Source organism: Marmota marmota, unplaced genomic scaffold (genome assembly GCF_001458135.2).
Source record: "Marmota marmota marmota unplaced genomic scaffold, marMar, whole genome shotgun sequence".
Classification (NCBI taxonomy): Eukaryota; Metazoa; Chordata; class Mammalia; order Rodentia; family Sciuridae; genus Marmota; species Marmota marmota.
In genome coordinates this window covers 44,472,715-44,492,290 of record NW_025999932.1, presented here as the reverse complement: position 1 = coordinate 44,492,290, position 19,576 = coordinate 44,472,715, and the positions used below count along the sequence as shown (strand labels likewise).

Genomic DNA, 19,576 nt, shown 5'->3' with positions numbered 1-19,576 from the left:
AGTATACACCAAGTGTCATGAAAGCAGATGAGAGATAGAGGTTACTTCTGCCTAAGGAGGATGAGAGAACTGAGAGAATAAGGAATCTGAGGGACAAGTGGATGGGAAGAAAGCATATTTCAGACATAATACAGAGCAGACTAGTGGTAGAGTCAAAACAAACAAACAAACAACAAAAAAAAAACAACAGGAAGAAGCCATGTGTGAACAGAGCTGAGGGAGCTTCAAAAGAGATTGTAGGAAATGAGACTGGGAAAAAGGGGTTGTCTTTAATCTGTGGGCAAAGAGAATGAATCTCTTAACACTTTTAAAGAAAGGGAAGAACTCCATAAATGGATTGAGAAAGTTCATTCCAAGGACAATAAAGAAGACTCATTCATTCATTTATGTAACAGATACCTGTTGAATACCTACTGTGTTGCAGGCGAAGTTCAAGATTCTGGAAATACCACAGGGAACAAAACAAACAAAAGCAAATGCTGCTGGGGATAAAAATCCAAGTGAGGGAAAACAGAGAACAAAAAATAAGTGACTAAAACATGTCTATTGTGTCCAAAGGTCATATAAGTCCTCTGAAAAACCTTAAGGTAGAAAGAGAGATAGGAATAAAATAGAGAAGAAATTTAAGAAAGCTTTACTTAAAAAATAACACCTGAGAGAATATGACATTTAAAAAGTAACACCTGAGAGAATTTGAAAGGTGTGAAGGAGTAAATGTGCAGCCATCTGGGAAAGAGACACATGGGCAGAGGAAATGCCAAGTAGCAAAGGCTTTGAGGCAGGTATACTGTGTTCATGGAATAGCAAAGAGATCAATACAGCTAGCTGAAGAATGAGTAGGGGGGAAAGAAGTTGGAGATGAGGCCCTAGATGTTAATTAACAGGAAACATGTGACATCTAGAAAATGGTCCAGGGTCCCCCAACCCTAAGCCCTTCCACACAAAGGTATCCATATCATAATCTCTGGAATATGTGAACGTCATTTTTTATGACAGTTTTCTTTGCAGATAGGATAGGATTTTGAAATAAGGAGATAATTATTTGGGTGAGCCCTAAATGAAATCTTATGTAAGAGGAAAACAGAGGGAAATTTGGCACAAATACACAGACAAGGTGACAAAAAGATGGAGGCAGAACTGACATGATGAGGTCACAAGTCAAGGGATGCTGGAAGCCACCAAAACCCAGAACAAGCAAGGAAGATATTCTCCCCTGGAGCTTCCCAGGGTACAGCTCTGTTGATGCTTTGATTTTGGATGACACTGATTTATAAATTTTGTTGTCCACCAGACAAATTTCTATTCTCTTAAACCAACAACTTATGATAATTTGTTATAACAGCTATAGGAAAATAACAGACAACCACTTGATGAATGAATTGTTGGTAAAGAGAGCAGTAGAGAGAAAATACCAATATCCCAGGAGAAAGACTGTGAAATCTGATATGAGAACAATTATTGACACTAGATCAAAGAAGAGATATGACATTTAAAGATGCTAAATTGGTGAGATTTACTTTCCTATTAAAAGAAGACATAAGAAATGCAAGGAATTAAAAATGTCAAGCTTTCTAACTTGGGTAATTTGGTAGATTATTAAAGGAAATTAAATTGGGAACACAATTTCAAGGGGAAAGATAGCTTAGTTGTACTAGATAATTTATAGTAATCTCAAAGCTATCTAGTTGAAAAGTAAAGAAACTGACATTTTTTAGGCAGTTACTAAAGAGGAGATTCTTTACATAAATTTTAATGTTTAATCACTGCAACTTTCTTATGAGATAAATGGAAATTTTGCCATTTTACAGATGAGAACACAGAGTTACAGAGTTAGAAAGTGATAGTACTTTATGTTTCCAACATGCCATCCTGGGATAGAAATACAAACAGAGGGGTTGGGTGTGGTTAGAAACAGGACACAGCTATAAGAATAGATGCTGATGCTCAGTGAAAGAGATGAAGGGAACAAAGTAGAACCCCAAGAGCCCCAAATATTCCCATAAAGTAAAAAATTACATCCTCTACATGAGCCACAAAGATCTGGAAAAAAATGTTAAAATCACTGAAATCATAGTTAAACATATGTACAGGAGAAACCAAAGATAAAGGCTAAAACTGCCAATTTAACAACAGATTTTAAAACAACAGCATGTCAACAAGAGAAAATCCTTTGGCAAAGCCCAGACTTACCGTTGGATCCCGGGTCTCTCTGAGTTTGTGTGTAAATGATAACAATTTATTCAAGGCTTCCTGAGGAATATTTGGGACCTATTTTATGAGAGAATTGAGGAAAATCAGAAAAAATAATTAGGTTATCTGTTCAATTGGCCAGAAATGATGACTACTTAGCAAATAATATTAGAATTACATTTATAGAAAGTACATGATTATTAGTTACATACATAGTTCATGAGTCAGTGTGAAGCTACTCTTCTCCATATACAATTTAATCACCAGCATAAAACAAAACAATTAATGCAATTAAAAACTGACATATAGTGTAACCATTAAATGTTTTCATTTCTGGTTTTGTTAGTTTCATTGTGAAAGCTCTGATTTAGGCATTTTCATTACTAAAACCAAATTGCTTTATATGTGTGTGTCTATATGTCTACTAAGTAACATAAGATACTATTGTATAAAGAATGCTCAAGGTATCCTTTTTTCTCAAAAAATTTTAATCCTCATACTTGAGGGCCATGATCAATTCAGGAGAGCAGCTGCTCAAATAAAAGACATTGATTGCTTTTAACTATTATAAACCTTAATGTAACTAAATATCTTAAACTATAAGAATTTAATCAACAACTTTCAATTTTTAATTTAAAAGGAATAGAAATGATGTTACAGTGATGATTGGCATAATATGACCATTTTGAAAGTACACTGTTCAGGGTGTTTTGGGTCACTTAAGTAAATGGAAATTTTTAGAATTTTAATTCTATTCCTTACATACTTTACCTTATTTATTCTTTAAATCAATCCTATGGTGTAAGATGTAGTATTATCCCCATTTTCAGGTGAGGAAACTGTGACTAATTTATCCAAGATCTAGAAGCTAATATGTAGTAGATTTGACATTTAAGAGTCAAGTTGCTGAACCCTAAAGCCTTGTACACAACCATGCTCACAATACCTAAAATTAACCATTTCATTCTGGTATTTCAAAGGAAATGAATCCATTTATGTAAAATGTTCATGTTTAATGATCTAAAACAGCACTCGCCAATAGAAGTTTCTATGATGATGGAAATTTTCTTTATTTGTGCTAATACAGTAGTCAACACATCCCACATAGCTACTGAGTACTTGAAAGGTGACTAAGAAACTGACTTTAAAATTTTTTGTTTAGTGTGGCTAATGCTATCACATTGAATAGCACAGTTCTAGAACTACAAAGTGGTAAACACAATGCTTGGTTAGGGCAAACATTTCAACAATGGATCACCCACATATCAGAAGCTACCAATTGACTAGGCAGGTAAGTATAAGATTATAGTCCTGAGGGAACCAGGACTACTTAGTACTTTCTCTAAAATCTAAGGAACTAACTATATATCTGGCCTTTTCTCAGTAGGAAGTTAAAATAGTCACTTCTGACTGAATATAATCAGAAAGGAATTGCAAAACTCTGCATAAGATAGGGGAAAGGTGGCCTCCACCTGTGGTTCTCAGAAGTGTGGTCCTCAAACCAGTAGCATCAGCTATCACCTGAAAACTAGTCAGAAATACAAATTGTCACATACCAATTCAAATCTACTGACTCAAAAAACAAGAGATGGAGCTCAAAAATCTGTGTTTTATCGAACCCTTCAAATAATTCTGAAAAATGTTAAGAGGTTAAGAACCATTGACTTATACTATTATATGAAAATATTTGGAAATAAATGGGGAGGAAAAGACAAAATGCCCCATTCTGCCCCAGCATGTATTAGGGTACATTAGAAAGAGAACAGCTATAGGCATTAGGCTATCACTGGCCTTACTCTTACCATTTCCTTAATCACTTGTATTTCTTCACTTTTGACAAGGGGTTTCATGTAATGGAAAAAGAACATGGTCAAGAATTCTGGTCCCAGCCACTGCTGTGTTGTGCTTCCAATAACAGGGGGCTCTGCCAAGGCAATGATTCTGAAGGAAGGGTGTATAGGAAAAATGGATCTAAAAAGGAAAAATAACAAGAAAACATAAACGTTCACATTAGAGATTAGGTCATGGTAATTGGAAAGTAGGCAATGATAAGTCTATCATACTATTAATGTCCAAATTGTTACTCAAAGAATGAGTTTAGAAAAAAAAAAGTCAGGGTATCCCAAGATCCTAAGATTAAGAAAAATAACATAATTACCTAATACTAATAAATGTTGTACAATGTCTATTTACAAAACTCCAGTCCTAACACAAATCACTGCTTGTAACATGTTGTTATACCTTCAAAAACTTTCCCTGAAGTCCCTTAAACTAAAATCCCATTTAGTTCATATTAATTATCTTTATCACATTTATATTAATCATACACACTCTCTTTCTTTATTTAAAATCTCCTCAAAATCTTCTGTCTTGCAAGGAGGCCACTCTATGTCAATCATAGAAAGACCAAGAAGCATGATTCAGGATAGGAAGACTTTTTCAAATACAAAAAATTAAAGCAGCTGAAGGAGGTTAGATTAAATTTAAACTTTAGATCAGCAAGAGAATACTTAGGTTTTAAAAAGGTAAAGAAAAATAAAAAGGGAGGGAAGGGAAGATACTGGGGAATGAAAAAGACCAAAGTAAATTGTTACATTGTGTGCATGTTATGAACATGTAAGCATGAATCCCACTATTATATATAATTATAATGCACCAAAAAATGTTTTTAAAAAAAGCAAAGAGAACCAAAGCTTAACATAATCTATTCTTTTGGCATCATTATAGAAATGTTACAATTTTTAAAGTGATGTTCATAAAAAATCTCTCTTACGAAAATTGAGAAGGCATATAAACATTTTAGTACACATAGAAGAAAAAGATAAGACTTCCCATGGCTAGTGAAATAAGTTGAGATGGTTGTAGATGAGCAATAGGAAACCACTTATTACAATCTAAGCATGTGGGAAATATTGTCAGATTTCATCAATTCTACTCAAAAACCCATCAGAAATATTGCTTTTAGAGGGTAATATAGTTAATGCTGAGGAAAAGTAAAAAGTGAAATACTTGTCAAGATTTTCAGAAAAAATAAAAATATCAGTATATAACTGTATTCCAACATTAACTATTTCACTGGTGCCTGAATTAAATGATTAGGTTGCCAGAATACTGGGAGGTAGGACATGTGAAAAGAATCAGATAAGTACTTTGAAGAGTTCAAAAAAGAGCAAGTCATATCAATACAGTGGTCTACCAAGTCCTTCATTACATGATCTGTAATTTTACAGTACATAAATCATCTAATAATTTTAGAGAGCATAATTTTTTAAACCAGGGAAAAGCAATTTTAGAAATAGCCATATAGAAGACCTGGATGGATTCATAAAAACTACCTGATATCCTTTCATTTATCTAGGTCTAAAAAAAAGATGTTCCAGCAGGGCCTGAGGAATGATCTGTCCCAAAAAGTTGTTCAGGGAAAACAGGGAAGGATAACAACATGGATAGTGCCTGAAAGTCCTGAGGGCAGCATGGTAATTCAGGATTGCTAGTAATTAGTAATATACCAGAAAATGGGCATGGGACATCCTGAGATCAGAAAGCTAAAGAGGCAAGTTATTTCATTTTCTATTTTAGCTAAGTAGTTTGTTATAATTCAGATCACTCTGCCTCAAGGCCCATCAAGAGATAACATCCTTGATCCTTCTGACTCCTAGTGGGGACAAAAAAAAGATGGGAGATACAAAGTCTGGTTTGGATGCACAAAATTAAAGCTGTAGATGTAGATTTTTACCTAAGACAGTGAGGGATAGCAAATCAGGGAGTAAACAGAGTCAAAATTCAACAGGCAGCCAGGCATGGTATTGTGCACACGTAATCCCAGAGACTCGGGAGGTTGAGGTAGGAGGATTGCAAGTTTGAGGCCAATCTCAGCAATTTTGTGAGGACCCTGTCTCCAGATAAAATAAAGAAAGGGCTGGTAGAGCACATCTTGGGTTCAATCCCCAGTACTGCCAAAAAAAAAAGGAAATCCAACAGGCAAGGCAAAAAGGAAAGCCCAATTTATATCATTAAACTAAGAGATTAGGAAGCAAGTACTATGAGAACAAGGGAGGTGGCCTGAATTTAAATAAGGTGATAGAGCTATTGCCTGAGATATTTACTGTCTGTGGCTTGCTCTTTAATTTTGATTCTCACAAGGTACTTCAGTAAGATGGCCAGATTTGGAGGGGGCATTTCTGAGACAGCTGATGTGTTGGGCATAGAAGGCTATTCTGATAATAAAAACAACCACCAAACTACTGAATAACAGGATGAGAAGAAACTTTTAGTTTTTCTAGGCTCTCCCCACAAAACTTCCTTACATACAAATAGGTTATATAGAGAGTTATTTCTGAACTAAGTTAGATTCCCCAAGTCTGAAAGTTAGAGAGCAGAAGTTTTACCATGGACTTCAGAGTGACTTGACAAACCACTGGTAATACTAAGGCTGAAGAAATTGGTTCATAATTGAAAATAAGGAAACAAGCACCACGAAAATTTAAAATCAAAGTTAGGTTTAATTTTACTAGAATTTAACAATGACAAAAACAAAACAACAAATAAAACAAAAAAGATGGTTACTTTCACATGGGCATTATTTCCTAAGGATTAAAGATTTAAAAAGCAAAAATGTATTTTAAAAGGATTTTTAAAGATATAAAATATTGGGGTCAACATTTGAAATATTGGGGTCAATATGTTTGTAGACAGAGGTGTTTCTTTAATTTTTTTTTTCTGGTACTGGGTTTGAACCTAGGGGCACAACCACCTAAGCCACACTACCAGCCTTGTTATCTTTCTTTTTTTTCTTTTTAAAAAAATTTTTTTAGATGTTGATGTATGTTTATTTTATTCATTTATTTATACGTGGTGTTGAGAATCGAACCCAGCACCTCACACATGCCAGGCAAGAATTCTACCACTGAGCTAAAACCCCAGCCCCTTAATTTTCTAATTTTGAGACAAGGAAGAAAGAAAGTTGTCCATACTGGCCTCCAACTTTCAATTCTCCTAAGTCACTGTGATTGTCGATGTGTGCTACCATCCTCGGCATAAATGTTTGTAGAGACTAAAATACTTTATAATGTTTCTCAGCAATAAAACGGAGCAAACTACTGATACACAAAATGGATGATCACAAATCATTAAGTTGAATAAAAGAAACCAGACAAAAAAGAATATATACTGTGTGATTCCATTTACATAAACCCTAGAAAATACAAGCTATATATAGTGACCAGAAGAAGATCCCTGGGGATGGCAGAAGACAATGAGAATGGGCAGGAGGGAGGGATTACACAGGGGTCTAAAGAAACTTTGGAGATTATATATGTACTCAATATCTTGATTATGGCAATAGTTTTGCAAGTATATATAAATATCAAAAATTATCAAACTGTACACTTTAAATAAAGTTTATGACATGTCAATGATACCTCAACAAAGATTTTAATAAATAAAAAAGGCACTGATAAGCTCCCATCTTTTGAAAGACATTATATAGCATATTTTTTCTGAATTTACATATTAAGGCACTTGAAAGAATTATACAGAAGGTTTCTATAATGACATCAATCATGGGCTGGAAAAAGATTTTTAAGTTGGCCTTCCATGCTGTTATACTTATGGTTCCATTTCAGAACCTAGAAGTTGCATAGTTCCATACATAGCTCATATTTCATTTTTTTCTGTGCAACAAAGCAAGTTGCATAGACACATTTCTAATGTTTCCTTATACCATACAAGATCTAGGGTAATACCTGGAAGAAAGCAGATGCCAAACAAATAAATGACAATATTAATTATTGTCAATTACCAGTACTACAAGAAACTTTTTTGGGGGGGAGGAGTGCCGGGGATTGAAATCAGGGCCACTAGACCAGTGAGCCGCATCAATAGCTTTATTTAGTATTTTATTTAGAAATAGGATCTCACTGAGTTGCTTAGCACCTAACTTTTGCTGAGGCTGGCTTTGAACTCATGTTCCTCCTGCCTCAGCCTCTGGAGCCGCTGGGATTATTGGCATGCACCACCATGCCTGGCTACAAGAAACTTTTTGAAGATCTTTGTGACAAGAAAAAACCAAAGTGATAAGAACTGAAAATAATGATCTCCTGTATTATCTGTATCAAAAGGACAAACTGAGAAAATATATAGCAAAATAATTATACCTACATAGGCATAGGTTTTTAAAATTATTCCTTGTCCATAAAAAAATATACAGGATTATTTTCAAAATCAAAGTTTCTATTGCTCTTTTTTTTTTTTTTTTTTTTTTTGGTATAAAATCCTGGATCTATATTGAATTTGGTTAAAAATTTACACAGACAAATTTGCTAGCAAAAAAAGATGTTAAAATTTCTGGGACATAGGAGAATGCTTAGGTCCTAACTATCTTCAAACATGGGTAAGAGTAAAAGCAAAAGGGTACAGAGAACCTAATTCATTAAGGACTGTGCTCAAATGTCCAATTACATTTCATCAGTAATCAATGAAGACCTAGAGGTTGTAAGCTGTTTTTAATGTTCAATAACAAACAATACCTGTAAAATATTCAATGAAAATACAAAAATATTAGAGCACATCTAAATACAACCAAGGCAAGGCCACAATCTGTATTGCTTCCCTGAGATAACCAGAAGCCCTTTCCTGGTGAAATGAACTATTAACTCATCTCTCTCATCCATGCTCTGGCTATCAGCAGGAAGGGACACATTTAGCAGCTGGTAGTATTTAGCAGCTTGTAGTATCTGTACTCCCTCCTTCCCCAAAATAAGTTTCTCTCATGAAAGGAAACAGTTCTATTGTGGTTCTTATTTCCTGCAAGCAGTGCAGGTGGGACTGATATCTAATGAATGTGGCTATCACTGTTTTTCTAACCACCATACCCAGAGAATTCCTAGGATCTTGCAACAAGAGTTCCTAACATTTCTAAAGGTTATTAGGCATATAATTACCTGCTAAGAATGTAAAAGGTTGTAGAACATTCTGGAAATGATCAAAGTGTATGATCCTAGGTATAAACTAGTAAACAATGATGGTTGGCAAAGGAGTCAAATATAATTATTTAGAAAGTGGGTTTCGTGCCATGAAATTGAAAAGGATTGGTAGCACACAGCCAACAGCTCTTAATTATGGAATACTATGCTATCAGACTTGTCATCAAAGGGCACCAAAATATTCCTAATTAGTAGGTTTACGTGAGGAAATGTTGCTAGCACACAAGGCCACCCAAAATTTTGTTAATAGAATTAACTTTACCTATGTTTTCTAAACTTTATTCCAGGTTAAGATTTACGCACTCATTCAAAATTACTCACCAAATAGTCTACTACGTGCCACATATTTTGTCATGAGAAACAAAAGGATGAGGTACAGAAACAAGACAGAAAGTCCTGATTACATCAAAGTCCCAGGTTCGGGTTATTTCTTCAGTTTCTACTTCATCTTTGCCTTTCATTTTACCATATGAGGTACTAATAAATTCCCTTTTGCAACAGTTTGAATTTTTTGCTACTTGTAACTAAGGAAATCTTGCCAAACACAATATTGGAAACTGTTCCTACCTTGAAGCAGAACCATGTATCTAAATTTACCACATTATGCCTAAAAGCAAAGATGCTCTTAAACCTGCATTGGTCTAGGAAAGAGTTACAGTAATATCCCAGAAGGCTTCACAGTGGAGGTGAGTCTTAACAGGAGTAACAGAAGTTGGCTACACTGGGCCTGAGAGGTGAAGAATAAAGCAGCATAGAAGACATATATAGATGTTGGCCCTGGGCACTGCAGGTGATGAAAACTACTGAAGGATTTAAAGAGTGATGTAATCAAATTAATTGCTGGGTACTGTACACATCTAGGCTAGGTGTATGGATAGGAAGTGGCTCTGTCCACTAAGGTCAGGAATTCTAGAGGAATAGTAGGTTGGTAGAAATAAATTCATATTTTCTCCACAACACCTCAGGGAAGACATTTAGTAGTCTTAGGAAAGACAACTAAATTGTAAAGAGATTTTGAGGAAAGCTCACTGTACCAACAACAGGTAAGGATATAAGAGTGACTAGGACTGTCCAAAGAAAAGGTTTAGGAGAAAACCCTGGAAAATGCCAACTTAAACAGCACTTGAAGACTTCCCGAAACTTTCAAGGCAGTTTCTAGTCACTTCCTCTCCTGTGTTCCCATGGCCCCTTGTACAGACCTCTACTCTAATATTTAAAACCTACATTGTAATTATTTGTTTGCATATCTGTCTGTCTTCATATGTGGTGCAACAGGAAGTGACTATATCATCTTAGAGTTAGCATTCAATAAATATTTAACCTGAAAGAGCGAAGTAATGCCAATAATCAATAACAAAAGCTTATAATCTCCAAATAAATCCGACCAAATCATTAGTCTGGGTATTATTCTAATCACCTGAGTACCCAGAGAGTACTGACTGTGGAGATTGCCTCTATGATATTCTTGTTCAACAAAATTACCCAATACTGTAGTTGGAACAAAAGTTTTAAAGTTAGGAGTTATTACTCCACAGATTAGTAGAAGTTGTTCTTAGAATCCTGATCCCCAGAGGTAGGAGATTTATTTTTATGCAAGACTATGGAAACTTAGACAACTGCAACTGACATACCAACCCAGAACACCCTCCCCATCTCTCCAAAACCCTTCCCCTTTAAGAAACAAAACAAAAATTTTCTTGTCATTCTACTTTTGACCTTTTTCCTCTATCTTAAAATCTCCCATAAGGAAACACAGCATTAATAAAAATAAAATAAAGGTTGAGTTTGTTTAAATATTATAAAAATAGTTTTCACATCGCTGAACTTTAGTTCTGTGATTAAGTACAGAAGTTAAATGATAGACAATTCAAGTCACGAGTTTCTAATTTGTAGCCAAGAGTGACATATTAGATATGGACAGCATATAAGATCAACTTATGCTAGATAACAGATTGTGTTACTCACAAGAACAATTCATGATGTAAATTAATTTGCTGAGTACAAATTTCTTTGTTTTTATACCATACTATGTCCTTCTAGTCAAGCTGTTAGGCAATAAACACAGTTATAATAAGCTGTTATATAATAAATACAGTCCTGAAAGAAATACTGCCAACTGACTTATAAGAAATGTTGCAATTGTAAAATGTTATAATTGTAAAAGAGAATATTTTTATTCAGAGAAAGGCAAAAATAGTTTACCAAATTAAATCAAGGTTAACCAGGAAAAGGCAAAGAAATTTACTAGTATCCCAAACCATCAGAATGAAGCAGATTCTGTAACATGGCAATGTTTAACAACAAAATAAAGAGATAACATTTTAATATCATTAGAAAATATTGTTTCTTGGATACAAAGGAGGAGTACTGATGAGGAATGAATAAGTTGGTAGAGTGCTTGCCTCACATGCACAAGGCTCTGTATTCAATCCCCAGCACCACAGAAAAAAAAAGAAGAAGAATAACTCCAGATAAGTGCTTGTCGGAATACTCTGTTGGAGAAAGGTGAAACTGATAGAAGATGTAATTGATAAATATAGGACGTACCTCAATATGCTGAGAGATTTTGACATCAGAGGAAGTGTTTGAGATGAAAAAGTGAGACATACATAAAAAGAGGGTTTAGATGTGAGATGTCTTCCAAAAGCTCATGTGTGAGACAATGTAAGAAAGTTCACAATGAAATGATTGTGTTATGAGAGCCTTAACCTAATCAGAGCATTAATCCCCTGATAGGGATTAACTGAGTGGTAACTGTAGGCAAGTAGGGTATGGCTGAAGAAGGTGAGTCACTGGGGACATGCCTTTGGGATATATATTTTGTCCTTGGAGGGTGGAGTGCTCTCCCCCCCCACACACACACACCCCTTTATGTCTTGTTCCCAGCTGCTTTCCTCCACCAGACACTTCCAACATGATGTTCTGCCCTACCTAAGCCCTGAGGAATGGAACTAACCATCTGTGGACAGAGACCTCTGAAATTGTAAGCTTCAAAATATATTTTTCCTCCTCTAAACTTGTTCTTGTTGGGTCAAAGAAGTGAAAAATCTGACTAAAACACTTTTTTTTATCTTTTTATGAAAAAATACTTGTCTCCCCACTCAGTGCTCCCAAAGTACTATTGTACAAATCTCTATTCTAACATGCAAAACTGGATTGCAATTATTTATATCTCTCTACATATGCAAATAATTACTAATTTTAGGAAAAAAAAGAGGTATGTATAAAGGAGAAATGATTATAGTATACTAAATGAATCAGATGTATATACTCTTATGCTGTCATAATTGTGTAAAAATTAGACAAAGTTCTAAACAAAATTATATAACTCTTTAGGAAGAATGGGTGGATAGAAAGACACAAAAGAGACAGTGAAAGAGCCAAACATTAATTATCCATGCAGAAAATCAATATATAATTGACAACACTAAAGAATAAATCAAGAAATATCAGTGGAACTATTTTGAAGTCTAAGGCAGGAGGATTCCATGCTTGAAGCCAGCCTCAGCAACTTACTGAGACCCTGTCTTAAAATAAAAAGTAAAAAGGTCTGGGATGTAGCTCATTGGTAGAGCACCCCTGGGTTCAATCCCCAGTACTTCAAAAATAAAAATAAAGAAAAGAAAGAGATACCAATGAAAGCATATTGCTTAGTGACAGAGGTAAATACCAAAACGAAGAGTTGAAAGTGGTGGCCTTTAGGAAGTGAATAGAGGGAAATGAGAGACTTTCATAGAATCAATGACAGGAGACAAGCATTTTTCATAAAACACTATCAGGTTCTAGTTTCAGTACCTGGTTAACACTAGTAAATAGTCAAACAAAAAATTTTAATGAAAGAAAGCAAGTATTGCTATGATTTCTCTCTACTTTCCCTCCTTTGGAGATAGAGGTGAGCAGGATTACGTTTGTGAAAGAGAAAAAACTGAACAACACAGGTAGAAAATTTTGAGAAAGAAGTACTATTGTAGAATGTGAGCCAAACCCAGCATGTGATGCTAAGGGCCACTTTGTTCCTTGTTTTTATTTGTAAAACTGCTATGACCATAAAGGAGAACTTGGGTTCTTTTCAGAGAAAAGAATTGTCATTTCCTGGACATTTGGTGTCAAGTATAATGATCAATGAACCTGATGTCTTAAGGGAAACTTCCAGGCAGGCTTGCTGTGAGCTATTGCCCAGTTGCTTTTATTTATTTCTCTGAAAATATGAGTTCTTTCCTGACTTGTGATTCACATACAAATAATATACAAACGCCAAATGTTATAAATCAAAAGTATGAAATGTTGGTCTGGGGATGTGGCTCAAGCGGTAGCACGCTCGCCTGGCGTGCGTGCGGCCCGGGTTCGATCCTCAGCACCACATACAAACAAAGATGTTGTGTCCGCCGAAAGCTAAAAAAAATAAACATTAAAATTCTCATTCTCTCTCTCTCTCTCTCTCTCTCTCTCTCTCTCTCTTTAAAAAAAAAAGTATGAAATGAGAAGGATTTTAGAACTTAAACCCTCAATTGGACCATTTTCTGGGCTACAGAAATTTGATAATGTATGCCCTAGAAGCATAAGCAGCTGTATAATCAAGTGAGATGTTTAAAAACTTATACAAAGATAGTAAGGAATTCAACACTTCCCCCTAAGAAAACATTGCAAGGAAATTTTAAAGCAAAAATTCACTAAAAACATAAACTCAATAATAAATACATTTCATTATTTTTTGTAAGGTTTTCTTGTTTAAAATGTGGCAGCAAGCCCTGTGGGGGCTTATGTATCTTTCACTTAGATTTTTTTTTCAGTTATTAAGATTTTATCACATTTGTATTCTCGCTCTCACTTATCTGTCTCTTTTCTTTCTCTGGTGTGTGGTTTGTATACATACATACACACATGTATCTATTTTTTTTCTTTTTTTTCCCCATGAAACATTTTGAAGTAAGTTTTATATATATTTTACTTTATCCCTAGAAATATCAGGTAGCACATCCTAAAAATGGTAATATTCTCTTGTATAACCACAATATCATTGTGATACTTAGAAAATTAATATGAATTTAACATCATGTAATATATACACAGTTGATATTTAACCTTTCCTAATTGTCTTTTATAGCTGCTTTCATTTTGTTTTCTGTTCCAGGATCCAATCAAGTCTCACCCATCGTATTTTTTTGTCACATCCCTGGAAGAAGATTTTGATAAGCCACACTGGGTTAACATGTTATCAGGTGGCATCCTTTTTGGGTAAAACTGAAGACTTCCTAGGAGAATGGATCCAGTTAATTGTGGGTCCAGCTTTTGTTTTGCTGAGGGAATACACAGAATGAGACCAAACTGAATTGGTAAGACAAAGAGGGGGCATTACTTTCTTAACATTGTAACAGTGGTCCACTTTGTGCTTTGGGTAGAGCCCTTGCTACTCTGCCACTGTGACTTATTTTCTTTCTCTTCCTCTCTCCCTATTCCTTCCTGATGTCTCCACCTCCCTAATCTCACTGGTGGTGGTGGGGGGGTGTTCTTCCCCATCCTAAGCAGAGTTGTCTGTCCTTGAGCATATACCCACAAAGTCATTCAGACTTGGGATTGTACCACAAGATCTCAAAAATGACTATCTCCCAAATTAACAAGTGAATCATAACTCCAACAGAGAACCCTGGAATGTAGCCTTTGAATCACTTCTTTAAAAGCTCCCTGCTGCCCTTAATGGGCAGAATCACAGCCTCCTGGACAGGAATCCCCTGTATTTCTCTTTTGCTAGCAAAGCATTAAAAGTTCTTTTTCCTTTTTCTCAAATTAGTGTCCTCATTACGGGATTGACATTGGGGACAAGGACAGAGCTTTCGGTAACAAAACCAAAGTTTAGGCATTTAGTTAAAAGAAGCTTGAGAAGACAAAGCGTGTGAGAGAGAGAGAGAGAGTGTGTGTGTGTGTGTGTGTGTGTGTATCCTGGATAGCAACCGCAAGTTTTAGGGAGTCCCAAACTTTTATCATGCTCAGAACACCAAATAATTAAGCTTTTCAAAGATGTTTTGGTTTGACCCTAGGTTTAGGAAAAAAATGAACATTATTTTACTTAGCAATAAATTACCAATAACAATAGGGCACTCAAAATTACCTCTTCTGTAGCTGCTCATCAGACATTTGCAGCTCTTGTTTCAAACGCATATATCTGTCTTTCCTCAGCAGCCTAGAACCATCGTAGAGGCTAAGCTCTCGGTCATGGATCAACCTAGTGGGATAAAGGGAATGTCAGAAAACAAACTAGCCAGTTCTGAACAGTGACGTTATTAGAAATAGAAGCACTAGATCAACATTTTAATCATGTCTATTATAGGTTGTAGTTGAGTCAAATTATTTCATTAGATGGATTTTTCAAAATTTCAAGGTGGCTAGTGCTGTTATATTTGGCAAAACTTATTTTCTGTACTAGAGAGCTACAGTCATAACTACTAGATGTAGCCAGTGAGGGGGAGGGAGAGGAGAAGGAGGAGGAAGAGTGGCAAGGAGGTGGAGAAGAGGGACAAAAAGAAACAGCTGAATGAGTGTCTCAGAATTACCATAGGGTATATATTACTGAGCAAGGCAGTTGTCACATACACCCGAATCTGATATAACTCTTTAAGGGAAAGTATTATCAAAATATTTCTATCTTTGGAATTAGATGATTTTAAATATCAAAAATCTTCATAATGAAATAACTATACTGCTATTTCTTTTTTTAAGTATTTACTTATTTATTTATAGTTATAGTTGGACACAATGCCCCTATTTCATTTGTTTTTATGTGGTGCTGAGGATAGAGCCCAGTGCCTCACACATGAAAGGCAGGTGCTCTACCACTGAGCTACAGCCCCAGCCCCACTACACTGCTATTTCATATACTAATTCTGATGCTGGCCTAGCCATCTACACCAGAAACAGCACTGTCTTCCAGGTGCTGCAAAAGTCAAAAAGCACCAACCACTAAGTCTGATGACACCCATGTTAGGAGCTGCAACATAGTCTCCATTCTATGGGTCTATAATGCAGAGGTTATGGGCATGGGCAGTGGACTCAGCCAGACCTGGGTTCAACTCTAGCTTGGCATTTTACTCCCTGAATGAGAGGGAGTAATATCTCTACATTTTTATCTTTTACAAAATTAAAGCAATAATTTTACAACCTCACAGAGTTCCTATGAAAATTGAATAATATAAAAAATGATTAACAGAGTTGCTCTCAATCTTTATTGTACATTAAGTTCTTCTGGGAAGTGCTTAAAAATGCCAATGTTCAAGCCTCAGCCTGAACCAATTAACATCAGAATTTGTGAGGGTGGAACCCAGGCATCGGTATTTTTAAATTCCCAACCTACAAAGTAATTCCAAGGTTGAAAACCTGAGAAGCACTGTCTTAAAACAATGTCCAGCACAGAGTAAGTACTCAATTAATGATAGCTGCTGCTGCTGCTATTCCTGCTTAGCTGAACATTCAAGAGACAGTAAATAAAAGGTGACTTTATTTTATTTTTTGTCTACACATTTTTCTCCTTGGAAGATAAAAATATTATAAGTATAAAATTTTTATGGTAAATCACTGAAAGTTTGTGATAGTATTTTAAATGTGTTCAAATCTAATTAGAATTAATACATTTGGGATCTTTAATATACTATCTGCATCTTGTCAAGGACAAAAACTTTTTGAATAGTTAGTTGGGGAAATGGCTTATTGCACTTATTTGATTCTTCCCTATAATTCAAAGTTGACAATCAATGTCCAAAAATCATAGAACCAAGAAGAATAAAAAATATCACTAATTACTTTTCTAAAATGACACAGGGTAGAAATATTTTCCACAAAAATTACACATGAAGAGGCTTCTCTCAACACTAAATTCTACAGAAGTTTTAAGAATATGTAAATATTTTTCTCCATCTAAACTAAAATAATTTTTTTAAAAAATGGTGACATAAATTTTCAAGTTTATTACTGCAAAGTCAGCTTTTCTAATCTCTATACAATATAATCAAATAGGTAAAACATTTTATATTAAAGCTACATTTTTCTCTTTCTCAAAAAACAAAGATTCCAACAAAATCAACCAATAATATAGATCCAGATCAATATGGAATTTGTAACTAGTGAAGTTATAACTCTAAAAAAAATACAGAAACTCCAGCTCTGTAATTTGTTGCATATGTAAATCTGCAAATATAAAGTCCTTCAAAATTATTGAGAATTTTTTTTCAGCTATGAAGAAAAAAAAAGTTATGGCTATGGCATTTCCGAAAATGTTCATTATTTGGATTTGTGCTGTAATATATCTGAAAAAATAAGTAATCTCACATTCTACTCGGACACGGAAATATGAGCTTTTCAAGATGTAGAAACCCAGTTTAAAAAAAAAAAAATGGGAGCAATCCATGTCTGCTGCTTAAGTCGACATGGTGTGTGTCTGCATATTTGTGTGTTTGGGGTTTTTTGTGTATGAGTGTGTGACTCATACAAACCTCTGCAATACAGCAAGTGTGCCAGCATTGACCCGGTGAATGCCATCCAACAAGACCAGGTTGCCTTCCAGAGCAGCAGTCACAAGGGGTGAGGACCTCCAGGCAGTGTCTCCATTTGGAAGTGTGTATCTCTGCTGGAGCAGATCACGAGCTGTCATATCCTAAAACAAATTCCAGAAATCACAAAAAAAGTTAATTTTTAAGACATGGATTTGGCCCTCTTTCTGTACAAATTATTTCATATAACAACTGGGAAGTCATCTTCTCAAATTCACTGAAAAGAAAGATTTTCAGAAAGCTTACGGTTTTCGTCCTATTATCTGTAAGCATTACATAGTAAGAGTGAGGATTTGTTCCCCCTTCTCCTTTTATTGAGCATTTCCTTCTCTTTTAAAAAGTTCATTTAGATAATAGCAATAATTTAATGGAATTTAACTCAGTTCCCCTCCTGCAGGGAGTAAAATGCATTGATTCCATTTTAAAATGAGAGACTATGCAAAGTCAACCTTCAGAGATCCTTATCAAGAATGTGCATTTTCTTGCAGTTGATGAGTTCTCCTGAAAAGCCACTACAGTCCATCACAGTGACTAATTATATTTAAAAGAGGCTTGATAGTAGAGGAAATCTAGGAGGACAGTCATCAGATGAGGTACAAGAATTCAGAAACAATAGCATGGCACTTACAAGCAAATTTTTAAGGTACACATACAATATGCTAGCACTAAAATAGTGTAACAGGCTTAAGCAAACTATTAATTGCCGCAGTCTGGCTGGGCACAAAATCACGAGCCACTCAAGCAGGAACAAACTTTATTTCCAAAACTCCCGCGAATGCCACGCACGCACACTACCAACAAGAAATCCCTCCTCCGGAATTCCCTCCTACCGCACTTCCCCAACCAATGGGAACTCTCAGGGAGTCCCACGAGAGCTCCAAAGGAGCAGGCCAAGGCAGACAGCAGGGGTCTAATCTCCAATTAAATGCACATCTTAACATAATCATTATCATCTCAATGGCTTGCCGGTGTCACCTTTCAACCAAAAATGCCATGTGTCATTCCTACTTGGCTATGGCTCTCAGCAATTAATATTTATGATATATAAAAATCTACTGTAAAAGATTAGTGCCATACAACATGAACAATTTTTTCTTATATATATTAAGATAGAAGGCAATAATTTCTTTACTGTTAGCAACTTCAGATACATTTTATGCCACATACATCAAACAAGCTGAACTTTTACAGTCAACATTACACAAAAATTTAAAGTGTTTTGTAAATTCTTTGATAACCACTGAAACTTTTAAGTAGATAAAACATTGATGGAGGTGGACCTGCGACCCCCAGGCAAAACAGGCCCAGCAACCCACGGAGGGGCAGAGCCGCCCCCGCGCCTGCAAGGTAGGCGGACCTGTGACCCACCGGCAGAAAAGGCCCAGCAGCCTGGACGCACCCCCGCACCTGCAAGGTAGGCGGAACTGCAACCCACCGACAGAACAGGCCCAGTGGCGTGCGGAGGGGCAGAGCCCCCCCCTCCCGCACCTGCAAGGTAGGCGGACCTGCGACCCACCGGCAGAAGAGGCCCAGAAACCCGCGGAGGGGCAGAGCGTGGAAGACATATCGCCCGGGTTGGGGGAGGGGCACAGTCGCTGGGCGGCTGCAAGGTAGGCGGACCTGCGACCCACCAGCAGAACAGGCCCAGCGGTCCGCAGAGGGGCAGAGCCGCCAACCGCGCCTGGAAGGCAGGCGGACCTGCGACCCACTGGCAGAACAGGCCCAGAGGCCCGCCAGCATGGACGACACATTGCCCTGGTTGGGGGAGGAGCAGAGCTGCCGCGCGCCTGCAAGGTAGGTGGACCTGTGACCCACAGGCAGAAGAGGCCCAGCAACCTGCAGAGGGGCAGAGCCGACCCCCCCGCC

General features: G+C 36.3%; 1 protein-coding gene across 1 annotated transcript in view; it reads right to left on the bottom strand.

Moving 5' to 3' along the window:
- Vwa8 (von Willebrand factor A domain containing 8) overlaps window positions 1–19,576 on the bottom strand; it is a gene marked incomplete at its 5' end in the record, with an annotated part of 351,798 nt that overhangs the window by 216,318 nt on the left and 115,904 nt on the right. Inside the window, 4 exons of the mRNA XM_048800562.1 lie at window positions 2,191–2,268; window positions 3,993–4,161; window positions 15,280–15,393; window positions 17,654–17,814. Coding sequence (XP_048656519.1) covers window positions 2,191–2,268; window positions 3,993–4,161; window positions 15,280–15,393; window positions 17,654–17,814 — 522 coding nt within the window. The remainder of the gene's footprint in view (window positions 1–2,190; window positions 2,269–3,992; window positions 4,162–15,279; window positions 15,394–17,653; window positions 17,815–19,576) is intronic.